This window comes from Cydia pomonella, chromosome 2, assembly GCF_033807575.1.
Source record: "Cydia pomonella isolate Wapato2018A chromosome 2, ilCydPomo1, whole genome shotgun sequence".
In the NCBI taxonomy this organism is placed as follows: Eukaryota; Metazoa; Arthropoda; class Insecta; order Lepidoptera; family Tortricidae; genus Cydia; species Cydia pomonella.
This window is the reverse complement of record NC_084704.1, coordinates 32,292,142-32,312,452: the sequence shown is the minus strand read 5'-3', so window position 1 is coordinate 32,312,452 and position 20,311 is coordinate 32,292,142. Positions and strand designations below refer to the sequence as shown.

Below are 20,311 nucleotides of genomic sequence, written 5' to 3'. Positions count from 1 at the left end.
AGAGGTAAGGGGACGGCAGGTTCTCCATACAAACGTAGTCCCCATTTTCCTCTCTGGATATTGGCATTATGGAAAATATTTTGACATAATTTGATGTATATTAACCGTAGCTATGCCCCTACGTTTTACTTTTTTCGATTTTTTGATTATTGTAAAAAATAGGCGAGAATAACAGATTTCATACAAAATTATAAATGCCCTTAACTCCTAAAATGGTTGGAGTTTCCAAAATAATCGAACGTCCCCTACGATTCTGAGTTGTAAATAACCTAAATAGATCAACTTATTCTAGAAAACCTGCGGCGGTAGCATGGTCGCGTTTTTATAACCTGTCGTGCCATGCGTCACTCTCGCACTTGTAAAAAGTTGACAAGTATGGTGACAGGCGATAAAATCGCGCCCATGCTACCGCCTCTGGTGTTTCTACCTATCACGGAACAACGCTGTTCTGGACATTTGGGAGGCTGCGCAGAGCCGAAGTCAACACCTTTTGATGCTTTAATGAAATGTAATGTGTATACTGAGCGGATGGCGCCCTTCCTCGTGTGATGGGACGCACACAGAGACACTACCCACTAAGATGTAAGGCTATTGAGAGTTGATCAATTATTATTATGATGCCGAAACGTTAATTCAATTAACCATTACAAATGGAACCGTAAAATGTAACCGTCTGTTTAGGTTTACTGTTCAATTTGTAATGGTCAATAGTCAATTGCAATTAACATTCGGCCAACTTTTAATCAAGAAAAAGAAACTAATAAATTGTATATGTACATATATTCTGATATTTTAGAATCATTGCTGGATGTCGCGTGGTTCCGAAAATCAGCTACAATTCCATCTTTATATTGTCCATTTTCGCAATACAATCGCCACTACCAGATATATTGGAGTGTTCTAGATGCTCAAACAAATTTGAACACGCCTTGACAATATATATATGACGTGTTCAGATATTTGTAAGCACCTTGGCCGCTCCGATATATCCGATGGCGACTGTACGTACAAATTCAAGGTCTTTGTTTACATTGATAATGATTTAAGTCAAAGTCGCCAATAAAATGTTAATATCGTCGATAAACATGCGGGCGAAGTTTGCACTAATTCATTAACACTGACGTAGGCGGTTATCGCACTGCAAAATTCGCACGTCGCTCCGACGTTTGAGCGAGACAATCCTACTGTTGTTGCTATAATACGCGATTATTATAGCAACATCCCGCTCGCACATCGCTCTGACGTGCGAATCGCATCCATTGTGATAACCACCGTTACAGGCGCGCGCGGCTACAACCCAATATCAATCTTCGTGGATTCCGATAAGGTTCTCGATGGCGCGTCACGCACGATAGGCGTTCGAAGGATTACTAGTTATTTGTTTTACAAGGGGGCAAAGTTGTTGTTTAACCGCTCGTGCTAATATTGATAGTATTGATACCCGAGCAAGCGAAAGATTCCAATAACACGAGCGTAGGGAGTGGTTCGAGAAGTGGAAACTTGAGCATTGCGAGGGTTTCAAGGCATGAGGGTTAAACAAACTTTGCCTCCGAGTGAAACACAATTTTTATCACCACACCAACGCGAGGAAAATACTAACTATGAAACAAAAAAAACCAAATCGAATCCAAATGAACGCAATAAAAAAAATCAAAATCAGCATTTAAAAGTTAATTCTACCAGCTAACATAAGGAAACAACTCAAAATTTGCATCTGATTACTTTGCAGGTTTTACCCACATGTGGATAAAATGCAACTTTTTCATTAGTTTTTGAACAATCAAGAGGGCCTTTACCAGTTGGTGTGGTGAAAAAATCAACTTGGTATCCATGTCACCATTACTTTGACTCTGATGGAGAGGAGATTGGGGGCAGGTTCGTTTTCTTCTCTCACTTTCACTGAGCGTAAGCGTGAGCGAGATTGAATATTAATTTGTTGTAAGTTTAAAAAAAAGAAAAAGTACTCCCTGCCCTCAAAAATAAAATTGTGTAATTTTAGAAGCAATTATCATATTTGTGCAAAATGTTACAAATTTGTAATGTTCGTGATTTTTTTCTATCGTGCGACAATCAAAAAGTCAGGATTCGAATCGCTAAAATCCCTAGAGAAAATCCTCAAGATTGCATTGAATTTTGCCAACCGTATTGCGCAACTCCGCTCTCTGCTTAAGTCCTAACTCCTAGAACCTGTTCAACAAGGGAAAATCTTTTAAAACGAGGTTTGTTCGATAATTTCGCTTGTATTACAGACGTTTGTAAAATGGCCCTCGCCTCGCCCTTTGACACGTTGCTTCGACTATCACTAATTATCATGCGATACGCTCCAAATGAAAGAGTCAGGCTGAGCTAAGTTGACAGCGTTGACGTTTACTTTACAAGTGTTACGTAAACATCATAATGTCATAGAAATTTGACGTTTAAAATAACACGTGCACTGTCTGGGCTACCAAAATCGCTGCCAACTTAGGTTGGTCTGACTCTATCTCATTAAGTTCGCTGCAATACCGTCTCTGTACGCACAGAACAAGGATGATTCTCCCACGCGGCTAAATACACGTAAGTACTTGGACAAATACAGTTTTTCGTAAATACTTATCAAGGTTAAAGGTATGTATGGCATGTTCCTACGTAGGACGTTTGTCACACTAGCCAGCGGGGTGATTACTGGGTGCCTACCGCGGACACCGGAATTCGCAAATTGCGGGGATCTTTCTCTTTTACTCTCACTAAGACGTAATTAGAGTGACAGAAAAATGCCCGCAATTGACGAACTTCGATTTTGAGTTATATAGCCCTGAGCGTCCTCATGACGTGTGCGCGGTTACGCAGTGTGTGCATCTTCGATGTGACAAATTGGTCGCATGGGTGAGTCGATTGCATTTATTTTATTTTAAAAAAAATTGTGGAATTCGCCCCTACGAAGAAATAGGTATTTTGTATTTTTAATACAAGTATTTCAAATAAGTCGCATCTCTGGTACAGGTAAACAATACAATACAAATATTATTTATTGCTCACCAGTAGGAAAAAGAACATGATATACAAATTAAGCACACAGCTTAAATTATGGTAGACAACAGGCAGTCTTATCGCTAAAGAGCGATCTCGACCAGACAACTGTGAATTACATTAACGGCGTTCATCACATACCTGGCGGGGCTGGTGGGTGTGGTGTCGTGTCACGGCGAACTCGCTGTGAACACGCTCATGTGATCGCATCGCTCGTTATGTGATAGAGCCCTTACGTATACTTACTTACCTATTCACACGTTTGAGGCTCCCACACTATTTAAAACAAGAAACATCGCTACTTAGTGTAACAATTGAACAATTGAAACTAAACCAATAATTATATTATATATATATATAAAACTGAATAAAAATATTTTTCACCTTGATTCACGCCGAGCGAGACAATGATACATACTTGATCAAAAATCAAAATAATGATTTCTGTGAAATCAGTGTGTCAAGGTGCTGATACCGAGCCCGGTATAAATGAGTACAAGGAAAATATCATATGTATCGCAATAATCCGGCAGTCTCGAAATGATCGCCGCCGCGTTTGTGTGTGTGCTGGTGTTGGGAGCGGGTGCTGGCGCCAGTGTGGACGGTGAGTATTGTCTCGTATACGAACGCTCCGGACGAACTCAACGCTGACGTCGCCGAGTTGTATTCTCATTTTTCGCCGGCCCACGTGACTGCCGCCATACATGAAGCAGGGACAAATGGGAATGATTTATATGAAAACACCTGTTCCCGTCTGTGCCCGGCGGGGACAAATGGAAACGATTTATATGAAAACTCCTGTTCGCATCTGTGCCCGGCGGGGACAAATGTAAAAAGATTCGCATTTGTGCCCGGCGGGGACAAATGGGATTACACTGTTTCAGTAACTCACTTGGTTAAGAGCGATTGGACTGGTGTTTTAAAAGGTTGCAAGTTCGAGTCTTGTCCGAAACGATGAATTTTTAAAATTTTACAACATCTCTGCTTTGTTATAAAACAGTTTTTCTACTCGTCGAATGTAATGGTTAAATTAAGATTTCGCATACCAAACTATAATTGCGTACTTTTCATGTATGGGCATCCCGTAGGTAAGTACTTCTGCTTGTACGGACAGACTTACAGCAAATCGAGAGTAAATCGAGACCGCTGGCATACCTGCCTACCCTCGCGGCCAGTTCTCCCAACTCCTTGATAAGAACTTCCTTGGCATAATAATTACAGAAGTGGACAACGTTTCGTATGTTACAATTATAACTGATGGTTTCACTGCTATCAACTATCAAGTTCCGATAATTTCTGTTTTGGGTTGTGTTGTAATGTGATCTTTACGCCGTATGTGAATGAACATGAACGACCGCATGAGAATGAAACTTAATGCCAATACTCACTTAATTAACTTCGTGGTTTGTTATTGCATTACGATTGTGTATAATTTCGTTTCATTATACCTACCACCAAAGCGCCAATTACATCCACACATCCCGATAACGAGCCCGAAATCAGTCCCGAATTCGGGCCTGATAATCGTTTTCCGTTTCACGGAATATCAGCACATCGTTAACAAATTTTGAAATGTAAAAAATAATTTGTCTCTAACTGCCAAAAATGTTCAATGATTGATAATTTTGCATATAAACCATGTACTGATTTTTGCATTGTAAACGATGTACTGATTTTTGGTGAAGCGGAAAACTATTCTTTCTCGCGCCCGAAATTGGGTCTGATATCAGGCCTGAAAAAGTGTGGATGTAATTGGCACTTAACGTAAGCCACGCAGCATACAAGGCGAAATCAAAACCACGAAGCGAATTGTTCAACAGTCTTAATCATTACATGTCCGACATTTGGAGTTACTTAACTCTGATGTAATTGATATGAACATGAAACACGAATTGCGACTACTATTTCACAAACCATGACTGGCTGACCTTGGCCTGAGTTGACTTCGAAGAGTTTGAACTTGCTTTAAATTCCTTTTTTTTGCAGTTAAAGAAGAAGATCTCATCCCGAAACTTAGATTTTATTACAGGTTAGTATATAGTTATATACCAAAAAATATAATACGCACTAGGAGCACGTAATAATTAAATAAATATTATAGATCATTATTACACGAATAGGGAATATTACGCGAAACTCTGCGTAGGGGGCGCCACTACAACAATCCATCACAATCCGAGGGTCTACCGCGAAACAAGAAAATCGAAATCTCGTTATCTAACTTCTCTATCAATCACTCTTGGATATTCGAGCGATTAAGAGGCCGCTAACTAAATTTCGATTTTCGCGTTTCCCGGTAGGCCCTTTCTAAACAAAGCGGCTTGATGCATCAATGTCATATTTTATTATCTGTGAAAACTTTTCAAAAAACAGTTTAAGGCACAGTAAAGTAAGTATGTATAAGTTACTCTATGGTTTACGAAAGGTGCTAGTGCTGCACTCTGGCGACAGAACATTTCAGTAATATAATAATCCCTATTTAAGACCCACAGTAAGCTCGATAAGGCTTGTTATGTGAGTACTTAGACAACGATATATATTATTATATATATTTATATAATTTATAAATACATAGAGAACACCCATGACTCGGGAACAAATATCCGTGCATTTGTTCCCAAGTCATGGGTATGGTGGTGTGGTGTTTTACCAGGATTTGAACCCGGGACCATTGGCTTCATAGGCAGGGACACTATTAGGCCAGACAAGCCGTCAATTAAACGTTTAAAATAAGATCAATAAAAGTAAATAATTAACATTCTGCTTCTCGAAAGACCAAGAAATACGCGAATGCCGAACCTCTACTAAAGGAAATCTTTGGTTTATTATAACCAAAGAGAATTGACTGTAATAGAGAGGTAAAGTCTCAAAAAAAAGTGCAACTTAGCTTGGCATCTAAAAGTTCCAAAACAGATGATAGAGGTAGGTTTGTCTTGAATATGGTTTAAAAGGGCAATTGAATGAATGAAATACTTTATTGCGATAGACATGGTATAGCTATAAGATGGTACTTTATTAAGCAGGAATCTGTTAATACTGGAACGTGTTTTCCGCAGCGACTTGGAAAACTACTTGGAGCTGCCGCTGGAGACGGCGGAACGCATTCTATCGACACCATGGCATAATACTTCGCGCATCAATGTCATCTTCGTTCACGGCTTCACGGGTGTGTACTTATACTGGCAAGATTTAGTACGTCAGGCTAGGCCTACATAATGTTCAAGTATTCAACTTCAAGTATTGCGCTCCTATGGTATAAGTAGGTATGTAACTTAGCGTGGTCGGAGTATGTACGTTTTTTTAATGAACCTATGCCACCAGTGCTCCCGGTGTGGTTAGGCAGTAGCAGTAGGTGCGTCATCCATAATAAATGTGCACACAGCATACAAGGATTAATAGGTAGATAAATAGGTTTTTGTATATTCTCCGACTTGTTAACATATTCAAGTGGTCTGTGTACCAACAGCAAATACAATTAACAAATTGTAGGTACATATTATACCTTATCTCGTAGCAGTAAGGTGAAAATGTGTCCAAGAGCTTGGCTACTACTAATACAATACTATAGTTGGTCAAACCAATTTGTCAGTAAATAAGAACAAAAAAAACTATACTCATCCTTTTCTTTTGGATGCTAGTACTAGTGTAAGACAAAGATAGTATGACTCCCTCTGTCTATGTTTGAAATGAGATAGCCCTTTGACAAACTATACTTGGACAGTAGTAAACGTAGTTAAGTTAAATTACCTACCTAACACAGAGCCTTTATTTCTAACTTATGATTTTAAATTTTAACGTTGAATTAGGTACTTAACTCATTATACCTAACTTAACATTGTGCACAAATTAGTATTACCACTTCCACAATGGCTTTTTTGTACTTTTCACAAGCAGTTTTCCAGGAAGGAAAAGAAAGACAGGTTGGCTTAGATTTGTATGAGTATGTTCAGTGAGCTGCGAAATTGCATTGAGAAATTATGAATGAATTCATCGATAATGTCGCCATGCACTTTCAGGCTGATATGGTACAAACTACTGAATGTGTTGTGTTATGTGTAGGTAAGCCAACTGGTCCGGCGGTGACGGCGCTAATGAGCACGTTCCTGGAGCGCGAAGACAGCAACGTAGCTCTACTGAACTGGCAGGGGCTGGCAGCCGCCGTGGTGTCGAACTTTACCGAGTCTTATCTTAAATGGGCTGCGCCTAATGCTCGGAAGGTAGGCTAATAGTGGTAACATGGATATAAAGACAGTAACGTAGCTGTACTGAACTGGCAGGGGCTGGACTGGCAGCCGCCGTGGTGCCGAACCTTGCTGACCCCTATCTCAAATAGGCTACTCCTAGTGCTCGGAAGGTAGGTCGGTGCGGGGGCAGCAATGTAGAGTTTATAAACTGGCAGATGCTCGCGCCGAGGCTCGCTGATTCTGGCCTCAAATGGACTGCGTCAAATGCTCGAAAGGTGGGGTAGAAAGGATGCCTGTGAAGTGGTGAGAGCAATGCGATGCTTCTGGAATGGAATGGAATAGGTTAGTGGTTCCTGCGGTGTGGAGACAGCAAAATTGTTCTTCTGTACATTTTGGACTAGGGCAGTTTCAAACCTTCGATCGCTACGCTACGTTATAACACCGACCTTGGTTATATATTCGCAATAAAAATATTGCCCCTTTCCATTATATAATAAATGTTCTGTTCCCAGTTGGGCCGACGTCTTGCGGACACGCTGGCGCGGCTGTCCGTAGCGGGTCTGCAGCTGGAGCGCACGCAGCTGGTGGGGCACTCGTTGGGCGCACACGTGCTGGGCCTGGCCGGCAACGCGCTACGCCAGGAGGGAATGCTATTGCCCTGGTAACTGTTATAGCTGGCCTGAAGCTGGGGCGCACGTGCTCGGCCGGGCCTGAAACGACTACTTTAAATACTGCCCAATAATCCAGCATTCGTACCAATTTTGTATTATTTCAAGAGAGGCCGGAACATATGAGATTGCCGGCGAAGTAGTTATTATAGACGAATGAGGATATGAGGCAATCCTACTTAACTATATAATAATTTAAAGCGATCTATTTCTCTATCTTACCCACATATGTATATATAATTATTGTTAATCGATCGATTGATCTTGGCCTTAGCTTGGCCTTAAATATTTAGATGCTGTAAAATAATTTATACCGGATGCCATTTTTACGATGACTCGAAAAAATTTGTTGATTTCACCTTTTACCCACTATCTATTGTTGTTATTATACAGGATAACAGCCTTGGACCCTGCAGGCGTGGGGTTCAAGGGCAAACCTAAAGCGGGGCGGCTTCACGCCGGCTCAGCAGCAGTGGTTGTTGCGGTGCACTCCGACCCTCACAAGTATGGATACCGGCGTGCCTTGGGAACGGTGGACTTCTGGCCGAACTACCACCCCAGGACTGTGCGCCAGCCCGGCTGCCCGGTGAAGACGGGACAGAGATTCTCACCTGAAGGTAAGGTCTATAAACTTGAGCCTAATGATTCATCGAATTTAAGCTGTCGTGAGCAGAGGCGGCGTTAAGCGTGGGCGACGAGGGCCACCGCCTACGGTCTCGCGGTCCGAGGGGCCTCGTGCCTCATATAAGTATATCTCAAGCACAACGTAATAATGTTCGTTATTTCTTGCGCCACCAGAGGGCCTCGGTAAATGTACCTTGCCCACATACAATTTTGGTCTTGCCCCGCCACTAGTCGTGAGACATACTAACATTAAACTGATTTTACGGTTTAAACTCACGCGAGATTTTTCGCGTACGCGAAGCACGACCGTCGTGAACGTTGCACTGTTGGTTCTTGAGTTGAGAAAGGAGACCTCTTAGACTCTCCGAAACATGTCGCGCTAGTGACAAAAACACGCGAGTTAAAACAGTAAAATTAGTCTAATGACTCATGCTTGTATTTACTGTGGTGAACGTGGGGCACTCCGACCCTAACAAGTATGGATACTATGGATACCGGAGAACCATAGGGGCAGTAGACCCCTGGCCGAATTACCGGCTCTTCGGCCGTCACACACGTGACACACCCACACACACACGTGGCACACGTATGCCAGCCCGGCTGCCCAGAGGTGGAACCGAAGTTTACACTGTTTACAGGTGTACAGTTAGCTGCAGAGAGAAGTGACGTCCTGCATACAATACAGTCATCTTTCTCTGCATCTGACTCTACATCTGTTAACTCATGCTTGTATTGACTTGGCTGTAGTGAACGTAGGGCATTCCGATGGATACCGCAAACCCATGGCCCATGGGGACGATAGACTTCTGGCCGAATTACCGGCCCGAAAGCGTGCCTGGCTGCCTGGCTGTCCGGGGAAGCGTGGTTCTCATCCGACAGCAAGACTTTAAAACTTGTGTTGAAACGGCTGGGAAGATTAGGGGCAAGTTTGAAAACCATATCATTGAAAAATATGTAAGCTTTCGGTATAGCTCACCATGAACAACCAGTTGTTGTCTATGTATGTGAATGTGAAGTTGAAAGATACGGAAAACTCTATATCACCTTTTTAATGAAGGAAGTATTAGGTTGTTTTATTAGCCTATTTTAGTATCTGGTTGAGCAAAAGGTCTCTTTTCATTATTCCATTGGTCTTGTCGCTTGTTTACCTACGCTAATAAATGGTAATTAAAATGAGGCAGAGCATTGTTTGCAGACTTATGCAGCCACAACCGCAGCTGGCAGTTATTTGCAGAGGCCGTGGCGCGGCCCGGCACACTCATCGGCAGTCGTGCGACAAACTATAGAGAGTGGAACTATTATTCCACAAACCAGAGGAACGCGTCTACGCTAGATTTGGACGCCTACGGAAAGAAAATGTAAGTAATTCGAAGGTGTTGTAAAACTTACATTGTAAGTTTATGTCAGTGTCAAAGGCACAGCCCGGTGAGCTTTGTAGCAGTCGCGCGAGGAACTATAAATAGTTGAAGAATTGTTCCGCATCTACTAACCGCACAACCCGGAGAAACGCGTCTGGGCTAGGATTGGACGTCTACTGGAAGGTATGGTAAGTGATTAAAAGATACTGTACGTTATTGTCAGTATCAGCGGCGAGGCACGGTGCGCTATTTGGCAGTCACGAGAGGAACTTTAGAGAGAGAAGATATAGTAGGATAGGTAAGTGATTGTCAGATACGGCCATCCCGCGCGCGAAGTTTTGGGGAGACATGGCCGCGTAGCCAACGTTACAATCTTTCACGCTCCGTAGCGTATCGCAGCTATCTTTCTCTATCACTCTTCCATATTAGTGCGACTGTGACAGTTGCGTTTCGTTCGCCACGGAGCGTGAATGATATGCACGTTGGCTACGCGGCCTGAAACCTAGAGAAAAACGTCTGTAACGAGTAGTGTAAAATACAGTTCTTATATCACTAGGCTATTAGTTGACTCTATCCCGTTTTTTAGGGTTCCGTACCCAAAAGGTAAAACGGGACCCTAATACTAAGACTCCGCTGTCCGTCCGTCCGTCTGTCACCAGACTGTATCTCATGAACCGTTGAAATTTTCACAGATGATGTATTTCTGTTGTCGCTATAACAACAAATACTAAAAAGTACGGAAACCTCGGTGGGCGAGTCCGACTCCCACTTGTCCGGTTTTTCTGACTTGACAGTATTTTGTTTCTTACATAAATAAACGTTAGTACCTAAGTAATTTTATGTACGTGTTACAGCGTTCCGGGGAACTACTACTTCATCACGTTGGGCGAGCCGCCGTTCGGCATGGGCGAGGCCGGATTCTAATAAGATCATCATTATGGACGATTCAAACGGCTCGAGTCCGACTGCGTCTAACGAGAGTCAAAGATATTTAATAATTTGACCTTCCTACACAATTACTATCGTCGGCACAGTTCCCTGCCAATTCTTATAAGAAAGAATCTATCGCAACGTGCAAAGAGGCGACGCATACAACCCGTTACGTTCAGATTTGAATTCAGTTGTGCGTTGTGTCTGGTGTCTCTAGAGTTGGGCGTAGGTAAAGCGGCAGAATTCCGCGCTAAACGAGCACTGACAAGTTTCGTAAATTGTACGCAGATTTTCACGCATTTGAGAGACTGACAACGAAAGCGGCAAGCAAAACTGCAAAGTACTTATAAAAAAAAATTAAAAAATAGTAAAGATACGATGGGCCTCCTTTGGTGCATGTACATTTATGTACGCGTACTCTATGTTGTTTATATTATAATCGCAACCTACAGAAAGACGCGAAAAATAAAACTAGCAACCGATTATAAACTGAAATAGATGTCATATAGGAAAAGCGACCAAGCCAAGCCAAGTGAATCGAACCAAAAGCACCTAGCCTAAGCCTTCCCAGATTGCATATAGTTCGTGATGTCATCCACGACGACGCGCAGATTTGTCAAATCTAACCTTTAATAACATGACAATTCGAGTCAAGGCACGCGTCTTCATGAATGACACGATCTAAGTATATACTCGAGGTGATCGGGTGGCCTTGAGACGTTAGGAATGTATAAAGCTGCAATGAAGACGCCTGCCTCGGCCACTGTAGGGCTGGGTCACTTTTTTAGAGTTCCGCACCCAAAGGGTAAAACGGGACCCTATTACTAAGACTCCGCTGTCCGTCCGTCCGTCCGTCCGTCTGTCACCAGGTTGTATCTCATAAACCGTGATAGCTAGACAGTTTAAATTTTCACAGATGATGTATTTCTGTTGCCGCTATAACAACAAATAAGTACTATGAAGTACGGAACCCTCGGTGGGCGAACCCGACTCGCACTTGTCCAGTTTCTTTATTATATGACATCTATTATACAATTAGTTATTTTGTATCAGTAGTATGACTACCTACTTATAAATTAAAATCAATAAAAATAATTTGATTTGTTCGGTAGTTGTACCTACCGATGCTCTGTGAACAAAATTAAATAGAGTAAAAATACTTTTTAATTATTAAAGATACCAAGTAAAGCATGGTTCATATAGAATTGGTAAGCACTAGAAGATTGTTATTTTTTTAAGTAAATAAAATAAGAAAGTTATGAATGGTGAATTTTAAATAGTAATATATTTATCTTTCAAATACCTATGTATAAATTTAAAAAAAATGTCTGTTATGTTAATAATTACATTAATTACGAACTGTTTTCATAATGGACCCCCTCATCTTCTGCACAACACTTTTGGCGTGTTGATTTCTTGTAGATCGCAATGAATTGATACCCTGGACAATTTGACTAGTCTTGTTTAATTTTTTTTTCATGATTGCCCAGTAGTTTTTGATAGATTGAAATTGGGGACAATTCGGAGGATTCATCTCGCGGGGTATGTAATTGGCCTGATTATTAGCATATCATACTTACCAAAACTTTTTTTGAGTAGTGGTAGCTGGCTAAATCTGGCCAACATTTCACCGGACCGCAATTATAAATTCCTTCCCATATCGTATGTTTTTATGCGAAGTTGTCAAGTTTCACGAACTTACATTTTTCGGGTAGGTACATTACCTCTATAATTCGCCATATAAAACTTCGAACCGAGTAGTTGATTAAAATCGACTTTTACAGTCTTGTCGTCCAATACCTTCGAATTTTGTCAATACTGGGTCGTATAATAGTCGAACTAGTGTTTTAGCGTGTCGGATCTGTTTAGCAGTCCGATTCGGCTGTTTTATTGCTCGATAGCCCTTATAGCCCTTGGGACTTTTTCTCCAAAATCATGTTATTTGTCCCTGACCTCTGATTAGTTTGTATTTTCCTGTCGGCTGAGAGAGTCTCCTTGTAACGTTTTATGACCCTACAAATACTAGCTTTTAGCATCTTAAGCGACTTAGCTGTCTTCGTCCGGGATCGATAAGAATTTTCGAAGTATTTGTGCACGATCAATCTCCTTTTCTCAATTTTCATGGCCAAAAACTTTAAAATATAGCGTTCGAAAATCATCTATCTCTTTCATAACCAATGGCACTGTCTCAGGCCTATTTGTTATACATAGTAGGTATAGCTGTGTCCCTACTTAAATACCTACGTAAGTAAAACTTACAAGTGTATTTTTGCCCGATGTCAGGCCCGAGCAAGTGTATGTTTCCGTTTCACCAAATATCAGTACATCTTCTACAATATTTGACAAGTAAAAAATACTTTGTCTCAAATTACCAAAAATGTTCAATACTTGTTTTTTTTTTCTACTTTTGGACTTGAGGGCGGTATTGCCCGTAGCATGTAGCCAACATCAAGTAAAAGGGTGGAAAATTAAACGCGGAAAGGAAAAAAGGATATTCGGAATTTAGAAAAAGTATTTTTGCAATCAATGTTTGATGGTTTCGTTCCAAAATTATGTCCGACGTTACGATAAAATGCAGGTGCGGGCAAAATACCAATTTGTGAAGTTTGGAGGCTTTTTTATTTATATAGATAAATAAATTTAAAATTGGTGATTACCTAAATTGGAGATTGACGCCAATTTCTTTTCTAATCAAATCGGTCGATTTGATCATCCCGTCTGGTCTGTAATGTCTGGAGTGCAATATTGTTCCGTTTTGACACATTATGTAGAATTACCTCCATGAATTTAAATATTTTTGGTAAATAACAAAATTAAACAATAAGTATTAAAACTTGTGCAAGTTTCTTTCACCTGTTATGGAACGATCCCTTGATACGAACACCAAGGGGAATACCCCACGAAGTGAATTTACAACAAGGACCTTTAACTCAAACTGGATGTGCCGTGCAATGGCGTTATTCATAAATATCTGTGAAATCTTAAAAGCCATAGATAATCGTTTGAAGCTACTTTCAAGAGCATCAACTCACAGAAAGATATGCAAACCGGTGTTTAGAAGTCTACCAATCTGATTGGTTGACTTCTAAACACGGCGCGATATAGACCTTAAATGACGTCATTTAAGGCCTACATCGCGCCTCAATAGAATTACTTAAACGTGACATCTAGCTTGAAATAAGGTCCTTGTTTTACGTGTAGGGTTTAGCCCAAGAGGCTGCATACATCTATCTCATTGGCAGATTGGTTCGGATTCCAGAAGCCCGCCGTTCTATAGAGGTACGCGCGGTGTACGAATATTATATTCTATAAACAATCTGACGACGAAAAACATTTTTTGTTTAGCTAATTGTTAGGTAAAGCGTGCAAAATTTTCATTGCGTAAATCTTGTAAGTAGGTATTAGGTAGCGAGTTCAAAAGTGTTTAAGACAAGCGATTGTCTACGAGAGCTTTTAAAGGTAAGTATTTATTTCTACAATAATCTCCCTATTAGGTATGTGGAAATGGTGGACAATGTTTTTGTATTTATTGTTTCGATTCCAAGTGAATGTGTTTTTTCACCACACCAGCTAGTAAAGGCTCTCTTTATTCTTCGGAAAGTGATGAGAATATTAAATTTTATTTGAATCTGATGCAAATTTTGAAATGATAATTTTGAATGTAACCTATTATAAATAGATTAAGATTTGTAGTATTTTCCTATTTTTATTTTTCCGCCTTGGTGTGGTGCAAATGTTTGTATTTCACTCGGCAGCTAAGTTTGTTTAAACCTCGTGCATAGAAACCCGACGTTCAACTTTTTGAACTACTCGCTACCCTCGTGGTTCACTTTTCGAATCTTCCGCCTACTCGGGTATCAATATTAGCACAAGTTTAAACAACAACTTACCCCCTTGTTAAGAGGCTGTCAACACCCAATGTCCTTGAAATTGATGTTACTTAAACAGTTTTTTAAGAATGACTATTTGTTTTAGTCAAGTAAGAAAAATACAGGGTGATTCATGAGACGTGAGCAGGACTAAGCCTACACAATCAGTAAATGTTAATGAACCGTTCATCATCATATTTAAGTAAAACAATCTTGCTTTATTTCTGTTATTTAACTTTTTGGGAAGGACAAATTTGATAATCTACAATCATGGACACCCTACAACACTCTAACCGTTATGACAGCAGTTTGATTATGAAGAAAACAAAATGTCACACTTGAGTGAGATACGATTTTTCAAAAGTAACCAGACTCCGATGACATTCAATTTGTCACTTGTTATGGATAAAACAAAAAGGGTGACCATACATGGCGTAAATAAATTAAAACTTTTTTTTTTGAACAGTAAAAAATAAAAGAACGTTAATCTCACAAATACTGGTACGAAACAGTTGCTTATAACTTACTGAATGCTCAAGCTTGATCCTGCTCACGTCTCCTGAATCATCCTGTATATGTTCATATTAATTATATTTCAAAGACCGTGGTTGTACTCGATACACGATTGAACGAAATCGGCTCGATAGAAAATAATTGCAAAGATTGGTCTTAAAATCACAATTAAACGGTTTTATGTCTTTATTGTTTTGACTTATGGGTCTGCAATTAAAATCACAATTTCAAAACATTTATATCTAAACCGTGGTTGAGTAAAATATTACACTAATAATCCACTTTTTTTTATTTGAATATTTTTCTTATTATTCCCTTGCCCAGGCCCAGTAACATGCGACAGTGCTATCTCATTTACTCCGATACAAATAGACAGTGTGCGCGCCTTAGGTATTGACAGCCTCTTAAACAAATAAACCACCATTCTGATGAAATGACGAAGGCCGTCAAAATAAAATGAACATCGCTGATATTATGTGGTTTAAATTTTGTTGTCGGTTTTAGGGTTCCGTAGCCAAATGGCAAAAAACGGAACCCTTATAGATTGGTCATGTCTGTCTGTTTGTCCGATTATGTCACAGCCACTTTTTAAATTTTTCTCAGAATTTGATAAAATTTGGTGGATAGATAGAGTTCCCTATTCTGTACAACTTAAGCGCATTTATGTCCTACAAAATCTTCCACTGAGTTACGAAAACGAATGGAATACTCAATGAGGAACTTACACACTTTTTATTGTCCCTAATCTGGATTTTGTGATTTTCGTGTTATTTCGAACAGAATGAGCAGCTTTTCATACTTACCAATTGTTTTCAAAATCTGATAAATTACTTAATAAAATCGACAAAAATTTAAAAAAAAAACCGGTCAAGTGCGAGTCGGACTCGCACAGGAAGGGTTCCGTACCATTATCTATAAAAACGGTCACCCATCCAAGTACTGACCCCCCCCGACGTTGTTTAACTTCGGTGATTGGATGAGAACCTCGAGATTGGAAAGAAATATTTATTTTATTCTGTTTTTAGTATTTGTTGTTTTAGCGGCAACAGAAATACATAATCTGTAGAAATTTCAACTGGCTAACTACAACGGTTCATGAGATACAGCCTGGTGACAGACGGACGGACAGCGGAGTCTCAGTCCCTAAAAATGGACTATCCACACTGATGTGTGGATACCTACCTACCTGTACCTATGTAAAAGTATAGCTATCTATTAATAATGGTTACCAACAAACATTGACCGCATATTATTATGCCTTATAAATCTATGCCAACAAATACATCCTTTCATTATTCGGGAATCAGGCGAACTGACTGACCACTGTAATGTTCAACTTATTCTCAAAATTAAATAGGTACTTAGTTCTCACGAACGTTTCGTACTTCTGAGCTACCTATTTCCTAAATACATTAGGTTTTGTTAATATTGTTCGAAGTATTTGCGACATGCTTTATTTTTGAAAGCTTCCTTGTCAATTTGAATCTTCTCGCTTAGACCGAAAGGTCGATATTAGTCTGTTCAGAGAAATTCAACCGTGTTTAAATCCCTGTTACATTGTAAGTCTAAAGGAAACAGTATCATGTTTCTACTGAATGATGTCTGTTGACTATTACCTATTTGTTTTGTCTACCTTACTTAGTCGGAATTCATTAGAATTATTATTTTAACTACTTCGAAGTTATTAGAAAAATGTGGGTTATTCCTGTGTGCTACGTAAAGTGGGCATCATTATTTACGTTTAATTTATGTTTTTTAGGATCTCAACTTGGCTAGTACGATCGGGCATACAAGTACCTACAGATCTGCTAGAGAAATAAAACGTATTACAAGAAAAAAGAAAAATGTTTAACCGCAATCGCAATCGCAAGTTATTTTGCTTTGACGAGATCGAAGATGCACTCGATGAGATCCGTGGCGAACGAAACCGCGACGCCCGAAGTAGAGGCAATGCCAACCTTAACTTTAAACCTAACTATCAGGCGGGACAAAGCAACGCAGACAGGGCAATCAACGCCATGATAGAAATCCGAAGCCTATGGGACTATGTCTCAGAAGAAGCAAAGAAAAATTACTCCAATATGTATTCAATGTTGTCAGTTCCCTTAAGCGACAAGTTGGTGCTTGAATGTCAAAGACATAAAGAAAAGTATGCGGTGTATGATAGAATATCACGAAAGTGGTTAATAAAAAAAAAAGAACCAGAATACGAATATTGTTATGATGGAGAAGATTTTATAGAATTCATATTCGCTGTTAAGTCAGTCAGGCCTACTAAGAGGTTCTTATTAGTGGGGAAATATACGGTTTTAAGGCAGGAGCCAAACTTATTGAGGATGACGAGACTTGCTCCATCAATGTTCGGTGCGTTTACATTGCCAGCTCTGAAGCTTATAGTGGGAGTTCCCGGCTGCGGGAAGACAACGCATATCATTAAAAATCATCGACCCGGTAGCCTGGTGCTGACGTCTTGCGCTGAGGGCGCCGAGGATATCCGTGCCCGCATGGCAGTCTTGAGACATTCCGCAGACCCAGACGATTTCAGGGGCTCATACAGAACCATCGATTCCTATTTACTGCACAGCCGTGACAGTTACGGCACCGTATGGATGGACGAGGCGCTCATGGAACACCCCGGCAAGCTGTTCTTAGTGTGCTTATTCAGCCGCTGCCACACCATGTACATGCTGGGTGACCCGAATCAGCTCGGATACATTAACAGACTAGACTCGGTTAACCTGCTGTATGATAAATCATCAACCTTTTTTAAAGGCACGGACACGTTGAACATTTCGTACAGATGCCCCGTGGACGTGATGGCTGTCTTGTCTAGCAAGTACGAGGGCGGAGCGTATTCCACGTCGGAGATCTCGCGAAGTATGAAGTGCGAAAAGTTCATTGGGCTCGAATGTGTGCCTAAATCGAAGAAAATCAAATATCTTGTGTTTAAACAGGCCGAGAAGCAGAAAATGAAGAAAGAGAAATACAATGTGTCCACCATACACGAGTTTCAGGGCAAGGAGGCGGAGCATGTGGTGATAGTGAGGATGTCTCGTAATGTGGAGGAGTCGTTGTACAAGTCGGCTCCGCACATGCTGGTGGGTATATCGCGGCACAAGAAGTCCCTCGTGTATTACACGCCGGTGGCAGATGACTTGAAAAAGCTTATAGAGACGCCGCTGACGCTCAACGATCTTAATAGAATTAAAAAAGTTGCAAAATAAAGCAACACGCGTCCAGTATTTTCAGCACTATATTATCATCTTTTCAATTATGCCCATAAAATATATTCTTATAAAAAAATCGAATTTAAACTTTAATTAATTACTAGTAATGTTAAAAATCATTTAAATGAGAACTAAATTGTACACCGAGCGTAGTTGTTATTCTATTAAATAAGTACATTTTTATTGAACCAATTTAGTCTTTTCGATTTCTTTGCCTTTCATACATCCTTTTTGCACATTATTTTATTATGTAGAGTGAATGCTGTCATCTACTTTTACAGTCCTTAAATATAACCTACCTTTTATTGACTTTTTTCATCCTCACTATGCTTTTTGAAAAATATAATGTATATTTATGTAGTCAGTCCAAGCTAACTTTGGAAGCGACAGAGATTGAACCTACCATGATAAACTTGGAATTCCTAGGGAAATATGACGGTAATAGCGACGTTCCAAGCTTTTCTACTGCAAGGCGGTACCGAGTTAGCTAACCGGACCCTGTGGTTTTGTAGTTTTTTCCCGAAGTCTAAATACTGTAACGTTACAGATATCATGAGCCAGGTATCGTTGTTTTTTCGCACGCTAAGACTAATAGCGAGTTATGGAGTCGACATTAGTAATAAAATTGAACTCATATTCATACTCATTCATTTCATTAATTAGTGATTTTAATTTTATAATCAAGAACTAGAACTTTGACGAGATATATACTATCCTTTAATTTCGCTTTTGAATATATAAATATTACAAATAAGAATAATTACCATTTTTTGTATTGATTATATAACGAAATTTAATTAAAAAAACAATGTGTTTATTAAAAAAAGAATATACAAAAAAAAATGTCCTAAAAGATAAAATTAAAGAATCGTTTACAAACATTCTTGTCCTTGTAAAATTAAAATCATTAATTAAATAAATGAATGAGTATGAGTTTTATTGCTAATGTCGACTCCATAGCTCGCTATTAGTCTTACCGTGCTATAAAAAATCCGATGCCTTATCATAAAAAAAATGTGATTCAGTTGCTTCAAACAAAACATTACTAAAATTCGCCCCGGTGGACCTTGCCGTTTTCACTCGCTCATTAAACTGTATCTAAACAAAACTACTACTGCTAACTCAAAATAGTTATTTGTTTAACAAGGGGGCAAAGTTGTTGTTTAACCGCACGTGCTAATATTGATAGCGCGTAGCGAGTGGTTCGAGAAATGGAATCTTGAGCGTTGCGAGGGTATTAAGGCACGACGGTTAAACTAACTTTGCCTCAGTGAAACACAAAAAATTTCACCACACCAACGCGAGGAAAATACTAACTATAAAATACCAAACAAATAAAACCAAATCAAATCCAAATGAACGTAATATAAAATATAACATTCAAAATCATTATTTCAAAATAAATTCCATCAGCTAACATAAGGAAACAACTGTGGATAAAATGCAACTCTCTCATTAGTTTTTGAACAATCAAGAGGGCCTTTACCAGTTGGTGTGGTGAAAATTAATTTGTTACTGTATCTATGAACCTATGTTGTAACCGTAGCTGTGTTAGTTTTAGCTTTATATCCTTTATATTGTTACCTAGCGCTATATATTGTAGATTTATCAGTAAGTAATCTAGTAATCTGTGGACGATGTTGTTGGTCTCACACTTTATTATTTGTATTCTATTTCTGTGTTAAAACCTGTGTTTACTGTTTTTGTCCCAAAAAAAAAATGACAAGTTGTCCAATGCAGCAAATATTGAACGACTGTATAAAAACAAATAATTTTAAGAAGTGAACATAATACATACAAAGACACTTTAATGAAGTCATCTCAATAACAAGTGTTGTGTTGATTTTAGTTTTTCAGCTAAAATTAACACATTTCGTTATTTAGATATCTTAAAAATACGGTTTTTTAATCTGGATTCTAGTATACCTT

The 20,311-nt window shown here is 39.5% G+C and overlaps 2 protein-coding genes across 2 annotated transcripts; both read left to right on the top strand.

The window, feature by feature from the left end:
* The first annotated feature begins 2,584 nt into the window (after positions 1–2,584).
* On the top strand, positions 2,585–12,036 carry LOC133515386 (lipase member H-B-like). Its single transcript, XM_061847920.1, has 8 exons — positions 2,585–3,613; positions 4,996–5,038; positions 6,066–6,175; positions 7,069–7,226; positions 7,706–7,854; positions 8,255–8,478; positions 9,681–9,843; positions 10,698–12,036. Exons 1-8 carry the CDS (start codon positions 3,550–3,552, stop codon positions 10,765–10,767), a joined length of 981 nt encoding a protein of 326 aa, XP_061703904.1. The 5' UTR covers positions 2,585–3,549; the 3' UTR covers positions 10,768–12,036.
* Positions 12,037–12,176: 140 nt separating this feature from the next.
* On the top strand, positions 12,177–18,952 carry LOC133515383 (uncharacterized). The gene is made up of 2 exons (XM_061847915.1): positions 12,177–14,052; positions 16,915–18,952. Exon 2 carries the CDS (start codon positions 17,000–17,002, stop codon positions 18,377–18,379), a length of 1,380 nt encoding a protein of 459 aa, XP_061703899.1. The 5' UTR covers positions 12,177–14,052; positions 16,915–16,999; the 3' UTR covers positions 18,380–18,952.
* The last annotated feature ends 1,359 nt before the right edge of the window (positions 18,953–20,311 follow it).